The following is a 19,281-nucleotide window of genomic DNA, read 5'->3' as shown; positions in this document are numbered from 1 at the left end:
AACTCTGGTTCAGACTTCACTCTTGATGAGTTTGAGAAATATGCTCTTCATTTTAAAGACTCCTACTTCGAGAAGAAAGAATCTGGTGGAGATATAGTGAAATGGACACCGTCTGTGGATGACATAGAAGGCGAGTACTGGCGTATAATCGAGCAACCAACAGATGAAGTGGAGGTATAGAAACAGAACATCTCACCAATAAAACACATACAGTACATACATTTATAAAAATACTAAATACTATTTTGTATTACCAGGTATACTATGGTGCTGACTTGGAGAATGGGGTACTTGGAAGTGGGTTTTATAAAAGAACAGAACAGTTAACCGGCAGCGAGATGGATCAGTACACAGTTTCTGGCTGGAACTTGAATAACTTACCGCGTCTCCCTGGCTCTGTACTCTCTTTTGAAGATTGTGATATCTCTGGAGTTCTAGTTCCATGGCTCTATGTGGGAATGTGTTTTTCATCATTTTGTTGGGTAAGTGCACTTTCACACTTTGATGATTAGTTATAAAATTTTCTTCTCTTATGTGTGGATGGTTGATATTTTCTGTGTGTTTGAACAGCATGTGGAGGACCATCATTTATATTCACTGAACTATCATCACTTTGGGGAGCCAAAAGTATGGTATGGTGTACCAGGAAGCAATGCAACCGCTCTCGAGAAGGCGATGAGGAAACACCTACCTGACCTGTTTGATGAACAGCCTGATCTACTTCATGGCCTGGTTAGTAAGCAAAATATCTAACTCGGTTTTTTATACTTTGTTCCTGTTTAGTCTTCACCATGTCATGTTTAGAGACTAACTCTTCGTTTTTTAATTGGATTCAGGTTACTCAGTTTTCTCCTTCAATCCTGAAAGATGAGGGGGTCCAAGCTTACAGGGTGGTTCAGAATGCAGGGGAGTATGTACTGACATTCCCGAGGGCGTATCATGCTGGATTCAACTGCGGTTTCAATTGCGCAGAAGCGGTTAATGTTGCTCCTGTTGATTGGTTGGCTCATGGACAGAACGCTGTGGAGCTATACAGTAAAGAGACAAGAAAGACTTCTCTGTCTCACGACAAACTTCTTCTTGGAGCAGCTTATGAAGCGATTAAGGCTCTTTGGGAACTCTCAGCTTCTGAGGAAAAAGGAAGTACAACCAACTTGAGATGGAAGAGTTTCTGTGGGAAGAACGGAACACTTACCAACGCGATACTGGTAATGAAAAAGGATCACTACTTGAGTCATGATACTGAATATGGTTTTTGCTTTCTAATGCTTACTTGGTTCATTTGTTTTGAAAATGTTGACAGGCTCGGTTAGAGATGGAAGAAGAAAGAATTGCAGCTCTTGGAAGGGACTCTTCGAGCTTGATGAAGATGGAGAAGGACTTTGATTCGAACTGTGAAAGGGAATGCTTCTCATGCTTTTATGATCTGCATCTGGCAGCTTCTGGCTGCAAGTGCTCTCCTGATGAATACGCGTGCCTTAAACACGCAGATGATCTTTGTTCATGCGATGAGAAAGATGGATTTATTCTTCTCCGGTACACAATGGATGAGTTAAGCTCGTTGGTCAGAGCACTGGAAGGGGAATCAGATGATTTAAAGATATGGGCTTCCAAGTTCTTAGGCATTGAACACACTGAAGAAGATCAGACAAAGACTTGTTCAGTTGTAAGTGAGGAGAAGAAGCTAAAGGAAGGTTCGTTTGATCTGAACATTGACTTAGAGTTGGATTGTCAAGAGGACCTTAAAGAAGAAGAAGTCAGCACCAGTGGCGGCGAGTTAACCTCCTCAGAGAATCTTGGTGTATCGGTCGAGCCTATCAACCTCGGGTCCTTGATTTTTGGAAGGCTTTGGTGCAATAAGCATGCTATATTCCCAAAAAGTACAATCTTTGAGAAACCTTTTATTTAATGTTACTTAACCAGAAGTTTGCTCGAGAAGGTTGTTAACATGTTTTTACTACTTTTACAGGATTCAGGAGTCGTGTCAAGTTCTACAATGTGCTTGATCCAACAAAAATGAGCAATTACATCTCTGAGGTTTTGGATGGAGGACTCTTGGGTCCATTGTTCAAAGTAAAGCCTTTCCCATCAACAATACATTTCTATTTGATAAAACTGAATCTTGAAAAGTAATGCATGCTAACACTTGACTTTTCTTGCTTGCTCAGGTTACTCTGGAAGAATCTTCAGACGTGAGCTTCCACAATGTTTCAGCCCAACTATGCTGGGAAATGGTGTTGCAGAGAGTTAAAGATACATCCACAAGTCTTGGTCTTCCTAGTTTACCGCAGTTGGAGGGTATCAATGGGCTTCAAATGTTTGGTTTCCTCTCACCCTCTATAGTTCAGGTAACAAGTTCAAATCCAAGCCTTGTTCTACATTTAAATCCTATCGATCTTTACTCTTTACACAACTTGCAATCCTCCTCTACAGGCCATTGAAGTTCTTGATCCAAACCATCAACTCGTTGAGTACTGGAACCACAAGAACCAAGCTTCATCAGACTCAAAAGATCACTTCATATCATCAAACTGTTCCGTGAGTTTAGCCAAAGGAAAACTTTTTGGAGTTGATTTGATTTAACTCAAGAAGCCAACAAGACAGTTCCGACTCCAAGAAGACGACAACAACAACAACAACGACATCTTTTAGATAGATAGAATAAATTGATTTCTGATTATATTTTCTTTTTGGTTTTGGGAGCATTTATTCATAATCTTTTGTTCTTTTTTTTTTTTATTATTTTTTTATCGTGAACAATAACCTAACCTTAGCGTTATAAGTGTAAACTAGAAAGTTCGATTCTTTCGCTAATGCGGAAACTCATACAATAAAATAGAAAAATTCTTATTCCTATTTCTCAATGTGACAAAACTTCACATTATGTACAGAGAGTTTCACAAAATCTTGAAAAGACTAAAACTTTAGTCTAAAAAAATCTTGAAAGTAACCAAAAAGAACTATATTTTTCCCGCCGTTAGTTGAATCTTGACGGTTGTACGCCGGAAAACGTCACCGGAACATAGAGTCAGAACAAAGCCAGAGCCGCCAATGGAACCAAGAACGAGCCAGCTGATGAGTAAGGTACAGTGAAAAACGAAACCGAGGTTTGATTGGTATCATCACCGTCACCATTATCGTCGTTACCACCAAGAGGTCCAAAACCACCATGCTGGTGACGACGGCGGCGACGAGAACGTCGAGGACGGAGACTATCAGCGAAAGCAGTATCACCGTCACCTAAATCGCCGTAACGTGAGTAATCAAGCGTGGAAGCAACACCGTGAAGAGCGATAGAAGAAGAGATGAAAAGATCCGGTTCAGAGACAAGAACGCCGTCGAGGGTGTAACCGGAAACAGAGTTGTTAGTGACGACGATTGAGTTCCCGGGGAGAAGAGTGGGGAGACGAGAGAGTGGTTTCAAGAGACGGAGATCACTGAACGAGAGACGTTGAGGTACGATGTGGTAAGCGACGGAGAGACGAAGCGGGTTATTAGCATTGTCTCCGGTGGAGGAGGAAGCAGAGGAGGAGACGTCGGCGGAGTCGAAATCGCTTGGGATGAAAATGGTGGCGGAGAGAGGGATACCGAACTGATCGTCGACGGAGGAGAGGAAATCGGCGGCCCAGTCACGGAAATCTCCGGCTCCGATCATTGCTTCGATGATTCTGTCGGCGTGTTGGTGATCTTGCGACGTGAGATACGGAGGAGGAGAAGCGGAGGAGGTGAGGAATGAGACGGTGGTGATGAGGATGATGAGGAAGAGATGGCTTGAGGTGGCCATCGGAGAATTAAAACGGCGGGCGAAGTTGTTACAGAAACAGAGAGAATCTTTTTTTGAGTTCGTTAGGATTATGTGACAATGAAGAAGAAAGAACTGAGACTTCTTTTATATACCTCTCTGGTTTAATTCGTTGTGTGGTTGTGGAGAGGAAGGATGAGTTCAACCGGTTTGGTTTAGGGGATGGTTTTAGTTTTTAACCGAGATTTTTGATTGTATAGAATAATAATAGAACTGTGAAATTGATCGGTTTCGGTTTCGACTTTTGGGCAAAGACTCAAAACCAAAATGTTTATTCTCAAAATTCTCGGTGATGATGGGCTAACTACTTTTTTAATCATAAATAATTAAAGATAAGTGGTTTTTCTAATTTATGTGAAAATTTTGAATTAGATCACAAAAATATAACGTGATGTTTAGTATTAAAATTTAAATTTGCTATCTGAATTACATGAAATATCGTTAATTTCAACATGTACTCAGAATAGTGTTAAGTCGAAGTTTAACAATAATGATTTAGACGATCCGTGTCGTCCATATAACAATAGAAGTCATTTTGGTCATTTTTGGATGTCATATGGTAAAATATGACTAAAAATAAAGTCGCACAAAACATCAAAAAACGGATTTCAATATCCAGTTTTTTTGCCACAACACACCCAAAAATGCTTTAGAAATAATAATTTTTTTGAACTTTTTATTATATATGGTCTCATCAATAATATAAATTAATAATTTTATAAAATTATCGAATATATATATACATACACATTCATTTTTGTTAGAGTTTCTTTCTAATATTTTTACTGTTTCAGAAACTTTATATTCTCTTCAAATATGATAATTGTTGTTTTCTTTGTAGTTGATTCTAATAAAAAAAAAATTAACGATAAAATCTATTTTTTAAAAATTATGAAAAACTTTTATATAAATTATTAATTATTATTTTATTGATAAATTAAATTTTTTATAAATGAATAAATTTTCACTATTCCAATGTTATTAATTTATAGAAGTTTTACTGTTTCATGATATAAAAAATCAATCGTGTGGTAAAATATTAAATAAAAAATTTTATTTGGTTTGGTAGAAATATTCTGATGAAGAGACATGATACTAATTAGTGAAAATATTGAAAGAAAGGTTATATAATAAATACATGCAACCTTAAATAAGTTAAAAAATAACATATTCCATTTTGAGAGAAAATGTAGCAACTGAAAACTAAGATACAAACAAAACTTCTAAAGATAAAAGAAATAATTTGAAAAAAAAAATATATGTATATATATATATATCTAAAAAACGATAAATATATATTACAAAGAGTTACCATAAATTAAAGCAACCGTGAATCTGAATCACATATTTAAAGTTGATTAAAAATTATATTACTATTATCATTTCAAAAGTTTTTAGTTGGACTGTTCTCTATAGAATATCGTTTGATATTATTAGAGATATACAAATTCATCTCTCTCGCGCTCGACCAAAGAAGAGAAAATAAGGTTTTCTGATTCTCACATTTCTTTTTATTGTCTCGCCGGATCTCTCGCCAGAGTTCAGGTTTGTTCGTCTCTCTCATTCTCTCTCTCTCTCTCGTGGTCTCTCTAGGTTTGTCGAAATTTCACTTGTTTTAGATACTGCTTCAGAGTTTGAAATTAGTTCCAATTTGAATGATTAGAAGTGCTTTACTGCTATCAATAGGTTTAGGATTTAACAGTTGAGTGGTTTTGATGAGTCTAGAGCTTGTAATTGTTGATGCCAACCACATGTTTGATGAAATGCTTCAGAGAGTATTAAGGTCTATAGTTAACACGGTTAGTTTTTAATGTCTAGTTGAGAAAGTGTTTTCATAAATTTTTGGATTTAGTTGGGTATTGGAACAATCTTTCTACTAAGTTTAGATTCTGTGGAAGAGGAGTTTAATTCGGTTTCAATGTTGCTGCTTCAGATTGTGTGAAAAAGGAGTTTCAGTTTCAGATGTTATGCTTGACAATATCTGGAATGCATGAGTCTAGTTTGAAAACTTGTGAATGTGGTTGAGTAGAACCTGAGAGTATTGTTGAGAGTGATGGATTTTGTATAAATGCTAGTGGTTTTGTTGAATCGTGGGAAATAAGATTTTAGCGGGTTACATTCCTATGCTAAACTTTGATATGACATTCACATAACTGAGTGGATGATACATCAGTTTTGACTTTTATTTCTTTTGAATTTTCATCAGATGGAGATGGAGATATTGTTTCCTGATATCAGCCGGATTCCAGAGGAGCTAAAGCTCAATTTCCAACAAATGATTGACAGGTTGCACGATGCAATTTCACGAAATGAATTGCCAAAATACAATGATATGGATCACATTTTGCAGAAGGTGTAGTGAGATGTTTATTCAAGATTTGCCAAGATGAAGAAGATTTAACGTTATCAAGGGCAGAGGCATCTGCGTACCTGTTGGATCATCCAATAGATGGTCCTATATGGTCATCTCCAACCATCTATGGCTTTGCTGGAGTGTTGCCAGCCATATTTTTGAGATTCAGACATTTTGATGGACAGATGTACTCTGGTGTTTTGGTGGAATTTAGGAACGACATTACGGGTCAGATTTATCAGCTTATTGATACAGTATGGGATATGGGACTAAACATGGAGGAGGTGCATAGGATTGCGTTGGCTGATGTGCGTTTCGGGAACATGGATCGCAGCGGATATAACATACTGGTTGCAATTGAAGAAAACGGGCCGCACCTTATTCCTATTGATCATGGCATGTGCTTCATCGAAAACGGGCTAGGCTACACCTTGTGCGGACCTTATTGGTTAAAGTTCTCCGACAAGTGTCGTTTTAATGAAGCTTTATCTGAAGAATGTATAAATTATGTAGGAAGTCTGAATGTGGATGCTGACATTGCCTTTCTGAGCCAGTGTGGATGGGACTTTCCGGAGGAATACGTTGAAAAGTTCAAGATCAATACAACTTTTCTGAAGAAAGCAGTTGCACAAGGATTTACGCTGTTACACATTGGAAACATGGCTTCATTTCGCTGCAATGATCCCATGTTTACCTTGCAAGTGATCGTAGAGAGTGAAAAACTGGATTTTATGACTCGTGTGGAAAATCGCATTGATGAGCGGCTCAAAGGTTATAATGAATAAGATATGTTAGGAATGGGCTAAGAGACAAATGAGAAGAAAGAAGAGAAACAAAAGAGAAAAATATAAAATAGACTCTGCCCATGAAAAAAGCGTAGGAGAAGAAACAGAAGATTGAAAGAAGAGAAGATAACTCTGTTAACAAATCTCTTTTAATAATTCGCATTTACTCGAGACAATATTAATTGCTACGATTGAGACAATATTTCCTTTTTGTTAGGAGTTTGTTAGCACTTAATCTAAATCATAATCCTTTTATATAGTAATTTTTATATTCATTAGTGTTAATAAGAATATCTTTAAAATAAATTTGTAAGATTCTAATCAATTTCAAATTATCATAATATAGGCTAGGGCTGGGCATTCGGGTAACCCGTTCGGCTTCGGGTATTACCCATTTGGGTTCGGTTAAATGGGTTTAGAAATATAGAATCCATTGGGTATTTTTAGATATATAGGTTTGGTTTGGTTTGGGTACTATCTGGTTCGGGTCGGTTTGGGTTACAAATTTTAGAACCCGATTAGTACCCGAACTACCAGATACCCGAAAAAATATAATTAAAATTACTTAAATTTAAATAAATTTAGTTAAATTTTGATTATGTGATAGATATTTTGATTATTTTTGATATTTAGGTATAAAACTAAATGAAATATTCAAAATTATAATCATAATTTTGGGGTAATTGCATTATATTAATGATAAATATTATAAATATGTTTATATGTTCGGGTTTAATGGGTACCCAAACGGGTATCGGGTATTATCCGACCCTAACCCGAACCCAAGGGTATTTGAAAATAGAACCCAATAGGGTTTTATAGGCAAACCCGTACTCAACCCGAACCCGGTTTTTCGGGTCGGGTTTTAAAACAACCCTTCCCTTTTAAAAAAAAAAAAAATATATAATTCACTAGTGGTCCCATACCCACTAACATCTTAGCAACAATCAACAACAGCGGATAATAAAACAATTCCATTAAACCAAACAGAATCCAACACAATAACATTCCAATAACCAACAATGAAATAACAGAGTTCCAACATCCTACAATGCTCTAACAACTCAATACTAGCAACCTAACAATAGCTAGACCACAATCAATCAAGCCTTTAGAACATCCTCCTCCTCATTGTCTTGATTCCACGATCACACTTTGCCTTTACCTACACACCACAAACAACAATTGAGATGCGTAAGTATTATCACAAATACTTAGTGAGGTCGTCCTCCCATCTACTAGGTTATACACACAAGCATTTGAGACTCTCATGTTTAAGCAACAAACAAACACACAACAATTCATCAAACAAGGAAAACAAGTCTCGGATGAGACTAGTGTCGACCGATACTACATCGGTGTCGATCGATGCTTGCACGACATGGTGTTGATTGATGCTACAAGGTGTCGATCGATACCTCTTCTGCAGACGCGAACTCCGGGAACACGAACGTCGATCCTCCGATCCAAATCACCTCGAAACTGTCTCAAACTCACCCAAAACACTTCGGTAACCTATGGTGAACACGAAAACAACAAAACCAAGCAAGCAAACACCACAAACAACAAAGAATCACCCAAACAAAAGAGATCTCATGCTTAAATCAACCATGGTCAAGCACTCACCTCAAATACAAGAAGATTGGGTTGAGAAATCGATGGAAACAACACCTCCATGAGCTTCTCTTTCGTTCCCAACAATTGCTATCCCTTCTACAGTCACAAATCTCTCCAAAACACCAAGAACAAGCCCATAAACTCACAGAAACATTTTTCTCTCCTTTTCTCCCTCTTTCCTCTGATAAACGGCGACAAAGACACTCTACAACCCTTAATTTGTCACTTCCCCACTTAAATACTCGGTTTAGGTCACTAAACCAAACCAACCCAAACCAAAATCGCGAATTAAAATAAACCCGACGAACCCAGGATTAGTGGTGTCGATCGATGCTACAAGGGTATCCATCGACACTCCTACCAAAACCGCATAATCCGGTTCGCGGATGTTACAATTCTCTCCCACCAATAAGGATTCGTCCCCGAATCCCGTAACATAGTCCATCCATCAAGGACCTCTGTGCCACAGTCAACACGGCCCACACGTCCTCCGACCAGACTCAACACCGTCAGCCAAGGTTTCCCGTGCAACTGTCGCAACAGCCCGTACACCTCCGTCTGAACCATGAGGTCTCCCTCTAGCCAGTATACTCACATCAAAGACACTAGTTGCTCACAACTCAGTGCTTCCCCCGTCCGTGGTCGCAACCAACGAATCATGCCGGCTCACTTTCAGGCCAACCGCCTTAAGCTACGACATCCAGGAAGTCACTCACACACACTCCCCCCGCTCTCAGGTCGCAACCCTCGAGACATACCGGCGCACTGCCGAGCCACGGATCACAGCTACAGTATCCAGGGAGTCTCAAATATCCCGCTCTTGGGTCGTCACTCTAAAGCGCGCTCTCGGATCGTCATCCGAAGCAACATACCCCTCCCACTCTCTGGCCACAAAGTCCATCGAGCTATCGATATCACATGAGTTGGGCCCCCATGGCCTTGAGCAAACAAATCTGATGCTAACGAGTATCTCCTGACTAGATCTACTAACACTTATACACAAAAATTTCCCCTATTTGAACTTTCTAACTCTGGAAACTTCCTTTTTGTGGAAACTTTCTATTTATGAAAACTTTCCAAAAATAGAAACCCGAGCTATTTCTCTTTTTCCCATGACAACAACAGTCAACAAAAAGAAAAATACTCATCTTATTAATCTCAAAAATGTCATAATCGTTACAACCTCGACGACAATACATAATAAAAATAAGATACAACAATCCAAGCCATCAACCCGTATCCCGAACACCACATCATCTTGGTACTTAGTCGCACAACCAACCACCCCTAAGCGACCAAGTATCAAGAGAGATGGGCTGGAATACTCCGTACCCGCTCCAGCCACGAACTACAACTTGGGCCCAACTAGACAAGCTCAAGTCGCAGCCTACTTCTCAAACCACTTCTTAAACGTTGCCTTCATCCTCGCCTCGGGCTCCCAAGTCTGCTCCTCTACTCTATCACAGTCCCACATGACTCTCATCAAAGGAATATTTTTCTTCCGAAGTTCCTTGACTCTCCTCCCGAGCACCCTCAACAGTCTCGTCTCCAAGGTCATGTTGGGCTGATGATCCTCAGGAATCTTAGCCAACAACTGATCACTCTCGTGAAGACACTTCCTCAGCATCGACACATGAAATACCTTGTGGAACGCACGCATAACCTCAGGGAACTCCAACCGGTATGCCACTGGTCCCACCCGCTCCACTACTCTGAACGGACCCATGTACCTCAGACTCAGCTTAGTCTCTGTCAATGACCTGTTCGGACCCCGCAACATGGCCATCTTGAGATACACTCTATCACAAACCTGAAACTCAAGATCCTTTCTCCTTTTATCAACATAGCTCTCCTGCCGATCCTGAGCTTCCTTCATGTTCAGTCTCAGCACCCGAATCTTCTCTGAGGTCTCCTGAACAAAATCCACAACATAAATGCTCCTCTCCCCCACCTGAGTCCAGCATAACGGTGTACGACACGACCTCCTATACAATGCCTCATAAGGAGCCATCCCAATACTCGCCTGGTAGCTGTTGTTATAAGCAAACTCCACCAAGCTCAAATGATCTTCCTAATGTCCACCCCAATCCAACACGCACATCCTCAGTAAATCCTCTAAAGTCTGGATCGTCCTCTCTGACTGACCGTCCGTCTGAGGATGGTAAGCTGTACTCATATGCACTTTCGTGCCCATCTCTGTCTGAAATGCCTTCCAAAACACCGAGGTGAACTTGGAATCTCTATCAGACACAATACTAGCAGGCACACCATGCAATCTGATTATCTCCCTCACGTACTTCCTAGCCAAAACCGCTGCTCCATCAGTTTTTTTGATGGCCAGAAAATGCGCAAACTTAGTCAAACGGTCCACAATGACCCAAATCGCATCAAACGTCCTTGACACTGGCACCACCACAAAGTCCATAGTGATCAAATCCCACTTCCACTCGGGAATGGGCAGACTCTGTAATAATCCACGAGGAACCTGATTCTCCGCCTTCACTAGCTGGCAAGTGTCACACTTCGCCACCCAGTCGGCTACGTCCTTCTTCATCCCGACCTAGTGATAATACCGCATGAGGTCATGGTACATCTTGGTCGCTCCTTGATGAATAGAGAACTTTCTCGAATGAGCCTCTCTCAGTATCTCCTGCCTAAAATCCTCACCCTTGGGCACACAGACCCGACCATGCACAAGGATAATACCATTAGCAGAGACCTGATACTCCGAACCCGCAGCCTTAGAGGCATTCACCTGCCCCTCATCACTCTCCTGAGCTAACCGTACTCTGCTCAACAAATCTGCTCTATCAGCTGCCTCCAAACCCAAAGGTTCCTGTGAGATAGCACACAACCTCAATGCACTAATCTCACCTACCAACGCCTCCATATCCTGCTCCTAAGCCGAAGCCGCCCGCTTCCGACTCTAGGCATCTGCAACTAGGTTAGTTTTATCAGGATGGTAAGCTATGTCCAGATCATAATCCGCTACTAACTCCATCCAACGCCTCTACCTCAAATTCAGCTCAGGCTGAGTAAAAATGTACTTCAGACTCTTGTGATCTGTAAATACCTGTACCTTCCCGCCATACAGATAAGACCTTCAAATCTTCAGAGCAAAAATCACTGCTGCCATCTCCAAATCATGAGTAGGATAATTAGCCTCATGCTTCCGCAACTGCCGCGAAGCGTAGGCTATAACCTTCCTCTGCTGCATAAGCACACAACCCAACCCCACACCAGAAGCATCTGTAAACACAACGTAGTTCTCGTTCTGCTCAAGCAGTGCTAACACCGGCGTGGTAGTCAACATCTGCTTGAGGCTTGCAAAACTCACCTCACACTCCGGTGACCACACAAATAGAACCTCCTTCACTGTAAGCTTAGTCATCGGCTGTGCCATACTCGCAAAACTCCGAACAAACCTCCTGTAGTAACCTGCTAACCCCAGAAAACTCCGGATCTCAGTGGCACTCTGGGGCCTCGGCCACTCCCTGATAGCCTTAATCTTCTCGGGATCCACCGAGACTCCCTCTGCAGAAACAATGTGACCTAAGAACCCCATCTCACGCTGCCAGAAACTGCACTTACTCAGCTTAGCAAACATTTTCTGCTCCTGCAGTTTCTCCAGAACTGCTCTCAGATGTACTGCATGCTCCTCAGAACTCTTGGAAAGTACCAGGATGTCGTCGATGAAAATGATTACTGACACGTCCAGAAACTCCTGGAACACGCTGTTCATCAATCTCATAAACGCAGCTGGCGCGTTTGTCAAACCAAACGACATCACCACAAACTCATAATGCCCGTATCTCGTCCTTAAAGCAGTCTTTCTCAAATCTGCCTCATGTATTGGAATCTGATGATAACCGGACGCCAAGTCAATCTTGGAGAACCAAGTAGCACCCCTCAACTGGTCCAACAACTCATCAATTCTCGGGAGAGGGTACTTGTTCTTCACAGTGACTCGGTTCAAACCTCGATAGTCGATACACAGTCGAAAACTCCCGTCCTTCTTCTTAACAAACAGCATCGGTGCTCCCCACGGTGAACAACTAGGAATGATAAAACCCTTACTCAACAAATCCTCCAGCTGCTTCTTCAGCTCTGCCATCTCTGCTGGAGCCATCCTGTAAGAAGCCTTGGATAACGGCATTGTTCCCGGTTCCAGTTCAATAGTAAAAGGATCCGACCGAGATGGTGGTAATCCATGCAATGACTGAAACACATCCTCAAAGTCCTCCACTACCGGAATACCGCTAACCGTAGACTTCCCCACTGACTCTGGCATAGATATAGTAACCAGATACGCCTCACGCCCCTTCTCGATCATCTTCCCAGCCTGAATGGCCGAGATCACGAGACTCCCCGAAGTCGGTCTAATACCCTGAAAAACCAACTTCCCTCCTGGACGCTCAAACTCAACTCTTCCCCGATAACAATTCAAATGCACCCTATGCCGATGCAACCAATCCATCCCGAGAATAACATCATACAACTACACTGGACTGATAAGCAAATCTACGGGCCACGATTCCCCTACGATCTGAATATCAACCCTTCTAGCTCGTCCAATAACTCTCAGGAACTTGCCTCCCGCAACTCTGACCACTCCAGTACGCTCTCTGGAGTCCCCTCTGATCCACGCACTCTCTGCACACCCCGGATCAAACATAACATGGGACTTAAACCCACCCACCAACAAAGTCCCTACACAAACCTCATGTGTTGAGAACCTAACATTGATCACAAGAAAAACAAACATAATCTGAACTTTTGAATTGACCAAGCTCGAATCTCAGAAGTTATACCTGTGATCGCTCCTGCACTTGTGCCACCGGTCTCCACAGTCGAGTACACCCATGACGTCAGATCAATCCAACCCACTGGCTGCACACCGTGCTGCACTCCTGGCTGACCCCCAACTTGCACCACTGCTACTGCCATCTGCTGCAACTTGGGACAACGAGGCTTGATATGCCTCGTCTCCCAGCAGTAGTAACACACTCGTGTATCCGTCCGCGGCTCCATCACCGCCCGCTCCTCTGTCACTGCCCGCTGCACACCTCTCTACGGACAGTTGGTCACCTTGTGGTCCATGCTACCACACCCAAAGCACCTCGCACCACTGAACCTCCATCTCTGCATATCATCAAACTTCCGCTTCTGCCCATGCGCAGGCTTGCCGCCCTTGCTAGGAACAGAATGCGTCTGAGACCGATGTGGCTGCATCGAAAGACTGACCACAACAACCTGTGACCTCAAGTCGTCCTCTATCCCAGCTGCAACCTCAACCAGCTCCGCTCTCGTAGCATAGCTCCTCACTCTACACCGAGTCCTCAGATCATCCCGCAGAGCCAACAAGAACCTCCGCACCTGAGCCGACTCTGGCTCCCATGCCCGACCTGTATACCCCACAAGCCGACTGAACTCTACATCCAGCTCCCGCACTGTACGGTCCCCCTGAGTCAACCCCAAAAACCGTGCCTCCATGCGATCAAGGGCCTCCTGTGGAAAATACTTGGAGTTAAACTCCCTCACAAAATCTCCCCAAGTTATATCCCGCTGCACCCTCCGTGCTGTCACCGACCTCTACCACACACGTGCATCACCTTACAAATAGTACACTGCCAAATCCACCCTGAACTTGTTGGGACACCGAAGAGAAAGGAAAAGATCCTCCATCCGCTCTCTCCACTCATCCGCTACACTCGGATCTGTACCTCCCGAGAAGTACCCCGCTCCCACTCGCTGCAAACCCGCCACAGGCTGCACCGCTGGAACCTGCCCACCAACCACTGGCGGCACCACTGGAACCTGCCCACCAACCACTGGCGGCACTACTAGAACCTGCCCACCAACCACTGGCGGCACTACTGGAACCTGTCCACCAACCACTGGCGACACTACTGGAACCTGCCCACCAACCTCTGGCGGCACTGCTGCTGGTAGCCGCGCTAAAACCTGAGCTAGCAAGCCCATCAAGACATCCTCCCTGCCTGGAGCACCCTCCGCTGTAACCCTCACACCCGGGGCAACACCCTGACAGATACCGGGCCCATCTGCCCTGCCGTCACCCAAACCAGCCTGGTCTCAGACACACAAGGATGAACCTGTGACTCCGCTATCTCCTCACTGGCCATGCTCTAGGTCACACTCTCACTGGCCTCAGGAACCTGACCTCGTCCCCGACCACGACCACGACCACGACCACGACCACGCCCATGAGCACGACCACGACCAACAGCACCCCCACCTCTAACTATCTGTATCACGAAGAACAGAAGACTAAGCAACCATAAAACTAATAACACAAGAACACAACTCACCGTAGAATCACAAAATAGGCTCGAAGAGGATGTTCTAGGATCTCATGCCACACACAATTGACTAACTTATATTATCAACTCTAACATGAAATCCTAACGCGAACAGCAAAAACAACAGTTAGAATGAATAAGATATGTTAGGAATGGGCTAAGAGACAAATGAGAAGAAAGAAGAGAAACAAAAGAGAAAAATATAAAATAGACTCTGCCCATGAAAAAAGCGTAGGAGAAAAAACAGAAGATTGAAAGAAGAGAAGATAACTCTGTTAACAAATCTCTTTTAATAATTCGCATTTACTCGAGACAATATTAATTGCAATATTTCCTTTTTGTTAGGAGTTTGTTAGCACTTAATCTAAATCATAATCCTTTTATATAGTAATTTTTATATTCATTAGTGTTAATAAGAATATCTTTAAAATAAATTTGTAAGATTCTAATCAATTTCAAATTATCATAATATAGGCTAGGACTAGGCATTCGGGTAACCCGTCCGGCTTCGGGTATTACTCATTTGGGTTCGGTTAAATGGGTTTAGAAATATAGAATCCATTGGATATTTTTAGATATATAGGTTTGGTTTGGTTTGGGTACTATCTGGTTCGGGTCGGTTTGGGATACAAATTTTAGAACCCGATTAGTACCCGAACTACCGGATACCCGAAAAATATAATTAAAATTAATTAAATTTAAATAAATTTAGTTAAATTTTGACTTATGTGACAAAATATTTTAGATATTTTGATTATTTTTGATATTTAGGTATAAAACTAAATGAAATATTCAAAATTATAACCCCAAAATCATAATTTTGGGGTAATTGCATTATATTAATGATAAATATTATAAATATGTTTATATGTTCGGGTTTAATGGGTACCCAAACGGGTATCGGGTATTATCCGACCCTAACCCGAACCCAAGGGTATTTGAAAATAGAACCCAATATGGTTTTATAGGTAAACCCGTACCCAACCCGAACCCGGTTTTTCGGGTCGGGTTCTAAAACAACCCTTTCCTTTAAAAAAAAAAATATATAATTCACTAGTGGTCCCATACCCACTAACATCTTAGCAACAATCAACAACAGCGGATAATAAAACAATTCCATTAAACCAAACAGAATCCAACACAATAACATTCCAATAACCAACAATGCAATAATCTAAACCAACAATGAAATAACAGAGTTCCAACATCCTACAATGCTCTAACAACTCAATACTAGCAACCTAACAAAAGCTAGACCACAATCAATCAAGCCTCTAGAACATCTCCTCCTCATTGCCTTGATTCCACGATCACACTTTGCCTTTACCTGCACACCACAAACAACAATTGAGATGCGTAAGTATTATCACAAATACTTAGTGAGGCCGTCCTCCCATCTACTAGGTTATACACACAAGCATTTGAGACTCTCATGTTTAAGCAACAAACAAACACACAACAATTCATCAAACCAGGAAAACAAGTTTCGGATGAGACTAGTGTCGACCGATACTACATCGGTGTCGATCGATGCTTGCACGACATAATGTCGATCGACGCTACAAGGTGTCGATCGATACCTCTTCTGCAGACGCGAAATCCGCGAACACGAACGTCGATCCTCCGATCCAAATCACCTCAAAACCGTCTCAAACTCACCCAAAACACTTCGGTAACCTATGGTGAACACGAAAACAACGAACCCAAGCAAGCAAACACCACAAACAACAAAGAATCACCCAAACAAAAGAGATCTCATGCTTAGATCAACCATGGTCAAGCACTCACCTCAAATACAGGAAGATTGGGTTGAGAAATCGATGGAAACAACACCTCCAGGAGCTTCTCCTTCGTTCCCAACAACTGCTATCCCTTCTACAGTGACATATCTCTCCAAAACACCAAGAACAAGCCCAGAAACTCACAGAAACGTTTTTCTCTCCTTTTCTCCCTCTTTCCTCTGATAAACGGCGACAAAGACACTCTCCAACCCTTAATTTGTCGCTTCCCCACTTAAATAGTCGGTTTAGGTCACTAAACCAAACCAAACCAAACCAAAATCGCGAATTAAAACAAACTCGACGAACCCAGAATTAGTGGTGTCGATCGATGCTACAAGGGTGTCCATCGACACTCCTACCAAAACCGCATAATCCGGTTCGCGGATGTTACAGGTTCCGGGTTGGGTATTCGGGTACGGTTTTTATGCCCAGGCCTAATATAGGCAAATAACATACTAAAAAATTGGACATGTTATATCAAATAATAAAAGAGGAACATTTGAGTTTTTTTCTTTTTCATGTTTTTAATCTCCTATTTTGTGCAATTTTTAAAAGTTGTACCAAATTAAAAAGGAGAAAATTTAACCCAATAATATTTGCGGATTTATTTATGCATAAAAATTATTAATTAGATTTTGGACCAGTAATTTTTTTTTTTTTTTTTTTGTCAGTCCATTAGTTGCAGACATAAGACAAGAAGATATCATAATTTCAAATCCTAAGCATTATTTTTAAGAACATACTAGGATCGGACCCGCACTATAGCGCGGGAGAATATTTACGGATATTATCCATTTTTAACGGATTGGAACATGTTACTTTTTAATTTCACTATATTGTAGTCGATTATGATAAATCTTATTTGTTTTAAATCACATATATATTCGATTTGGTCATGATTTGTATTTGAAGGAAGGAAACACGTATATATGAAAAAGAAATAAAAATTTAAGTTAAAAATATGTATATTTTACATCTTAGTGTGTTTTGTTTTATTCGTTTGCTATAAAAAAGTGTGTTTTGTTCAAAGTTCAAACCGTTTTGATTTTGGTTGTAAATGTAACACATATATTTGGTATATGTATGTGTTCACAAACTCTGATGAAAGGCTTGAACCCACCTGATTCAACAACAATGAGAATTGTTACACTTCACTGATTCCAAAAATAATATGGAAAGATTAAAAAAACAGCATAAACAAATCTTACTCTTTCATGTGCGAATTTGAAATTCTCTGTTGAAGAAAGTGTGTAATATTATATATCCATTAAATTATGAAAGCAATTTCAGCGTGGGGGAATATTTTTGATTCATAACCGATTGGATAAGAACATGTACATATTATTTGGCCGTTAATGATGAGTAGGAAATATTTGTAATTTGTGTTATGAAATTTGATGATGAACGAATACCGGAGTAAATTATAGATATATATGCATTCGTATCTAATAAAAGAATGAGATTATTAGTATAACAATTAGCTTAATATGAAAATTAGTTGAACTAAAGTACAATTAAAAACGAAGCTAAAAAAGATTGTGGACGACAATATGAGTACGAATTTTGGTATAAGATTATTTACTTGTACAAGTGTATTGATTAGGAAAATTATAATCTTTTTACCTGTTGAGTTTTTCCGGCAATGAAGCACACTAAAATAGAATGTTCTTTTATATGTACAATTAAGTGAAGGGAAGAAGATAAGTATTCATCAATTTTTAACTATAATTTTTGTTCCTCAAAAGTGATGTTATAATATAATATTTAATGAAGTTTGTTAAAAAAAAAATCTAATATTTAATGTTATGTCAGTTTTATTGTAGGTGATTAGTGGCATAAATCATCCTTATATATAGCAGTATGTGGAGTTCTGATTCTGAATGTGGAGGGTGATCTTATGGACAAAAAACAATAAGGTTAGCTACGATTATTTGTTTTAGTAGCAAAGTTTTCAAAAATTATTAATTTAAATGTATTATAAAAAAATTAGTAAATAACAACTGAGTCAACCATTTGTAAGTTTGTACAAAACAAAATGTACCTCGTTGTAGTCAAGTAGTTGGGCAATGGATATACTTGCTTCATTCATACATGATATAAAAATGTTACAAATATATAGAGGAGCAAGAGCCAAAGTTTGAAACAATACAGATACAATACAAAAGGGATTCTCTAACGCTAAAAGGTGATAAAAAGAGATCATGGATTGTAGAATCTAAGAGAGGTATGACCGATTTCTGATACTATGTTGAAAAAAGAGTCAATGCATCAATATCCATCGGCACAATAAGAACCCACAGTAATAGGACAACAAAGAATTCGGGGACTATATTGATGTAGTCGGTTAAGATTTGCCCTGATAGCCAAAACAAAATGGTTGGATCACTTCGGGAAAACGCAATAGAGAAATGATTTTAGTACTCATCCTTTTAAACAGTTTTTTGCTCTTTAGGAACACCTTGCTTAATTGTCAAAGCTAGTCCATCTTTAGGCAACCTAAAATTTCCCAAATAATTAAACTTATTTCACTTGGTAAAATTTGAAAAAAAAAAAAATAGATTTTATCCAAAAAAATCTTACTTTACAGGAAAGAACTGATTTTAGACTTTGTTTATCGGGGGGG

General features: G+C 40.4%; 4 protein-coding genes across 9 annotated transcripts in view; 2 read left to right on the top strand and 2 right to left on the bottom strand.

The window, feature by feature from the left end:
* The window catches only part of LOC104741689 (lysine-specific demethylase JMJ18-like), a 6,687-nt gene extending 3,835 nt beyond the window's left edge, over positions 1 to 2,852 (top strand). For 5 of the 6 annotated variants that reach the window (XM_010462591.2, XM_010462593.2, XM_010462594.2 and 2 more), the window contains 8 exons: positions 1 to 174; positions 258 to 482; positions 571 to 732; positions 837 to 1,208; positions 1,304 to 1,880; positions 1,970 to 2,073; positions 2,169 to 2,348; positions 2,434 to 2,852. In XM_010462591.2, the coding sequence (XP_010460893.1) occupies positions 1 to 174; positions 258 to 482; positions 571 to 732; positions 837 to 1,208; positions 1,304 to 1,880; positions 1,970 to 2,073; positions 2,169 to 2,348; positions 2,434 to 2,583 (1,944 nt within the window). In that variant the 3' untranslated portion in view covers positions 2,584 to 2,852. The remainder of the gene's footprint in view (positions 175 to 257; positions 483 to 570; positions 733 to 836; positions 1,209 to 1,303; positions 1,881 to 1,969; positions 2,074 to 2,168; positions 2,349 to 2,433) is intronic. The other variant, XM_010462592.2, reaches the window with a different exon arrangement.
* Positions 2,925 to 3,784, bottom strand: LOC104741688. Its single transcript, XM_010462588.2, has one exon. It carries the CDS (start codon positions 3,782 to 3,784, stop codon positions 3,029 to 3,031), a length of 756 nt encoding a protein of 251 aa, XP_010460890.1. The 3' UTR covers positions 2,925 to 3,028.
* LOC104741687 (phosphatidylinositol 4-kinase gamma 4-like) lies at positions 5,216 to 7,158 on the top strand. Its single transcript, XM_010462585.2, has 2 exons — positions 5,216 to 5,347; positions 6,009 to 7,158. The coding sequence occupies exon 2, from the start codon at positions 6,341 to 6,343 to the stop codon at positions 6,938 to 6,940; it is 600 nt and encodes a 199-aa protein (XP_010460887.1). The 5' UTR covers positions 5,216 to 5,347; positions 6,009 to 6,340; the 3' UTR covers positions 6,941 to 7,158.
* LOC109128680 lies at positions 8,291 to 11,948 on the bottom strand. Its single transcript, XM_019235523.1, has 2 exons — positions 11,760 to 11,948; positions 8,291 to 8,455 (listed from the first exon to the last, which is right to left on the bottom strand). Exons 1-2 carry the CDS (start codon positions 11,946 to 11,948, stop codon positions 8,291 to 8,293), a joined length of 354 nt encoding a protein of 117 aa, XP_019091068.1.

This window comes from Camelina sativa, chromosome 14, assembly GCF_000633955.1.
Source record: "Camelina sativa cultivar DH55 chromosome 14, Cs, whole genome shotgun sequence".
Classification (NCBI taxonomy): Eukaryota; Viridiplantae; Streptophyta; class Magnoliopsida; order Brassicales; family Brassicaceae; genus Camelina; species Camelina sativa.
This window is presented reverse-complemented; position numbering and strand designations above follow the sequence as displayed.

Excerpts from the sequence above, each read along its gene's own strand:
- LOC104741688 (XM_010462588.2), bottom strand. The coding sequence starts at position 3,784 with ATGGCCACCTCAAGCCATCTCTTCCTCATCATCCTCATCACCACCGTC.
- LOC104741687 (XM_010462585.2), top strand. The coding sequence starts at position 6,341 with ATGTACTCTGGTGTTTTGGTGGAATTTAGGAACGACATTACGGGTCAG.
- LOC109128680 (XM_019235523.1), bottom strand. The coding sequence starts at position 11,948 with ATGACTAAGCTTACAGTGAAGGAGGTTCTATTTGTGTGGTCACCGGAG. Across the intron at positions 8,456-11,759 it reads TGCTTATGCAGCAGAGGAAG|GTTACCGAAGTGTTTTGGGT; the intron begins GTTATAGCCTAC and ends TGTTCACCATAG.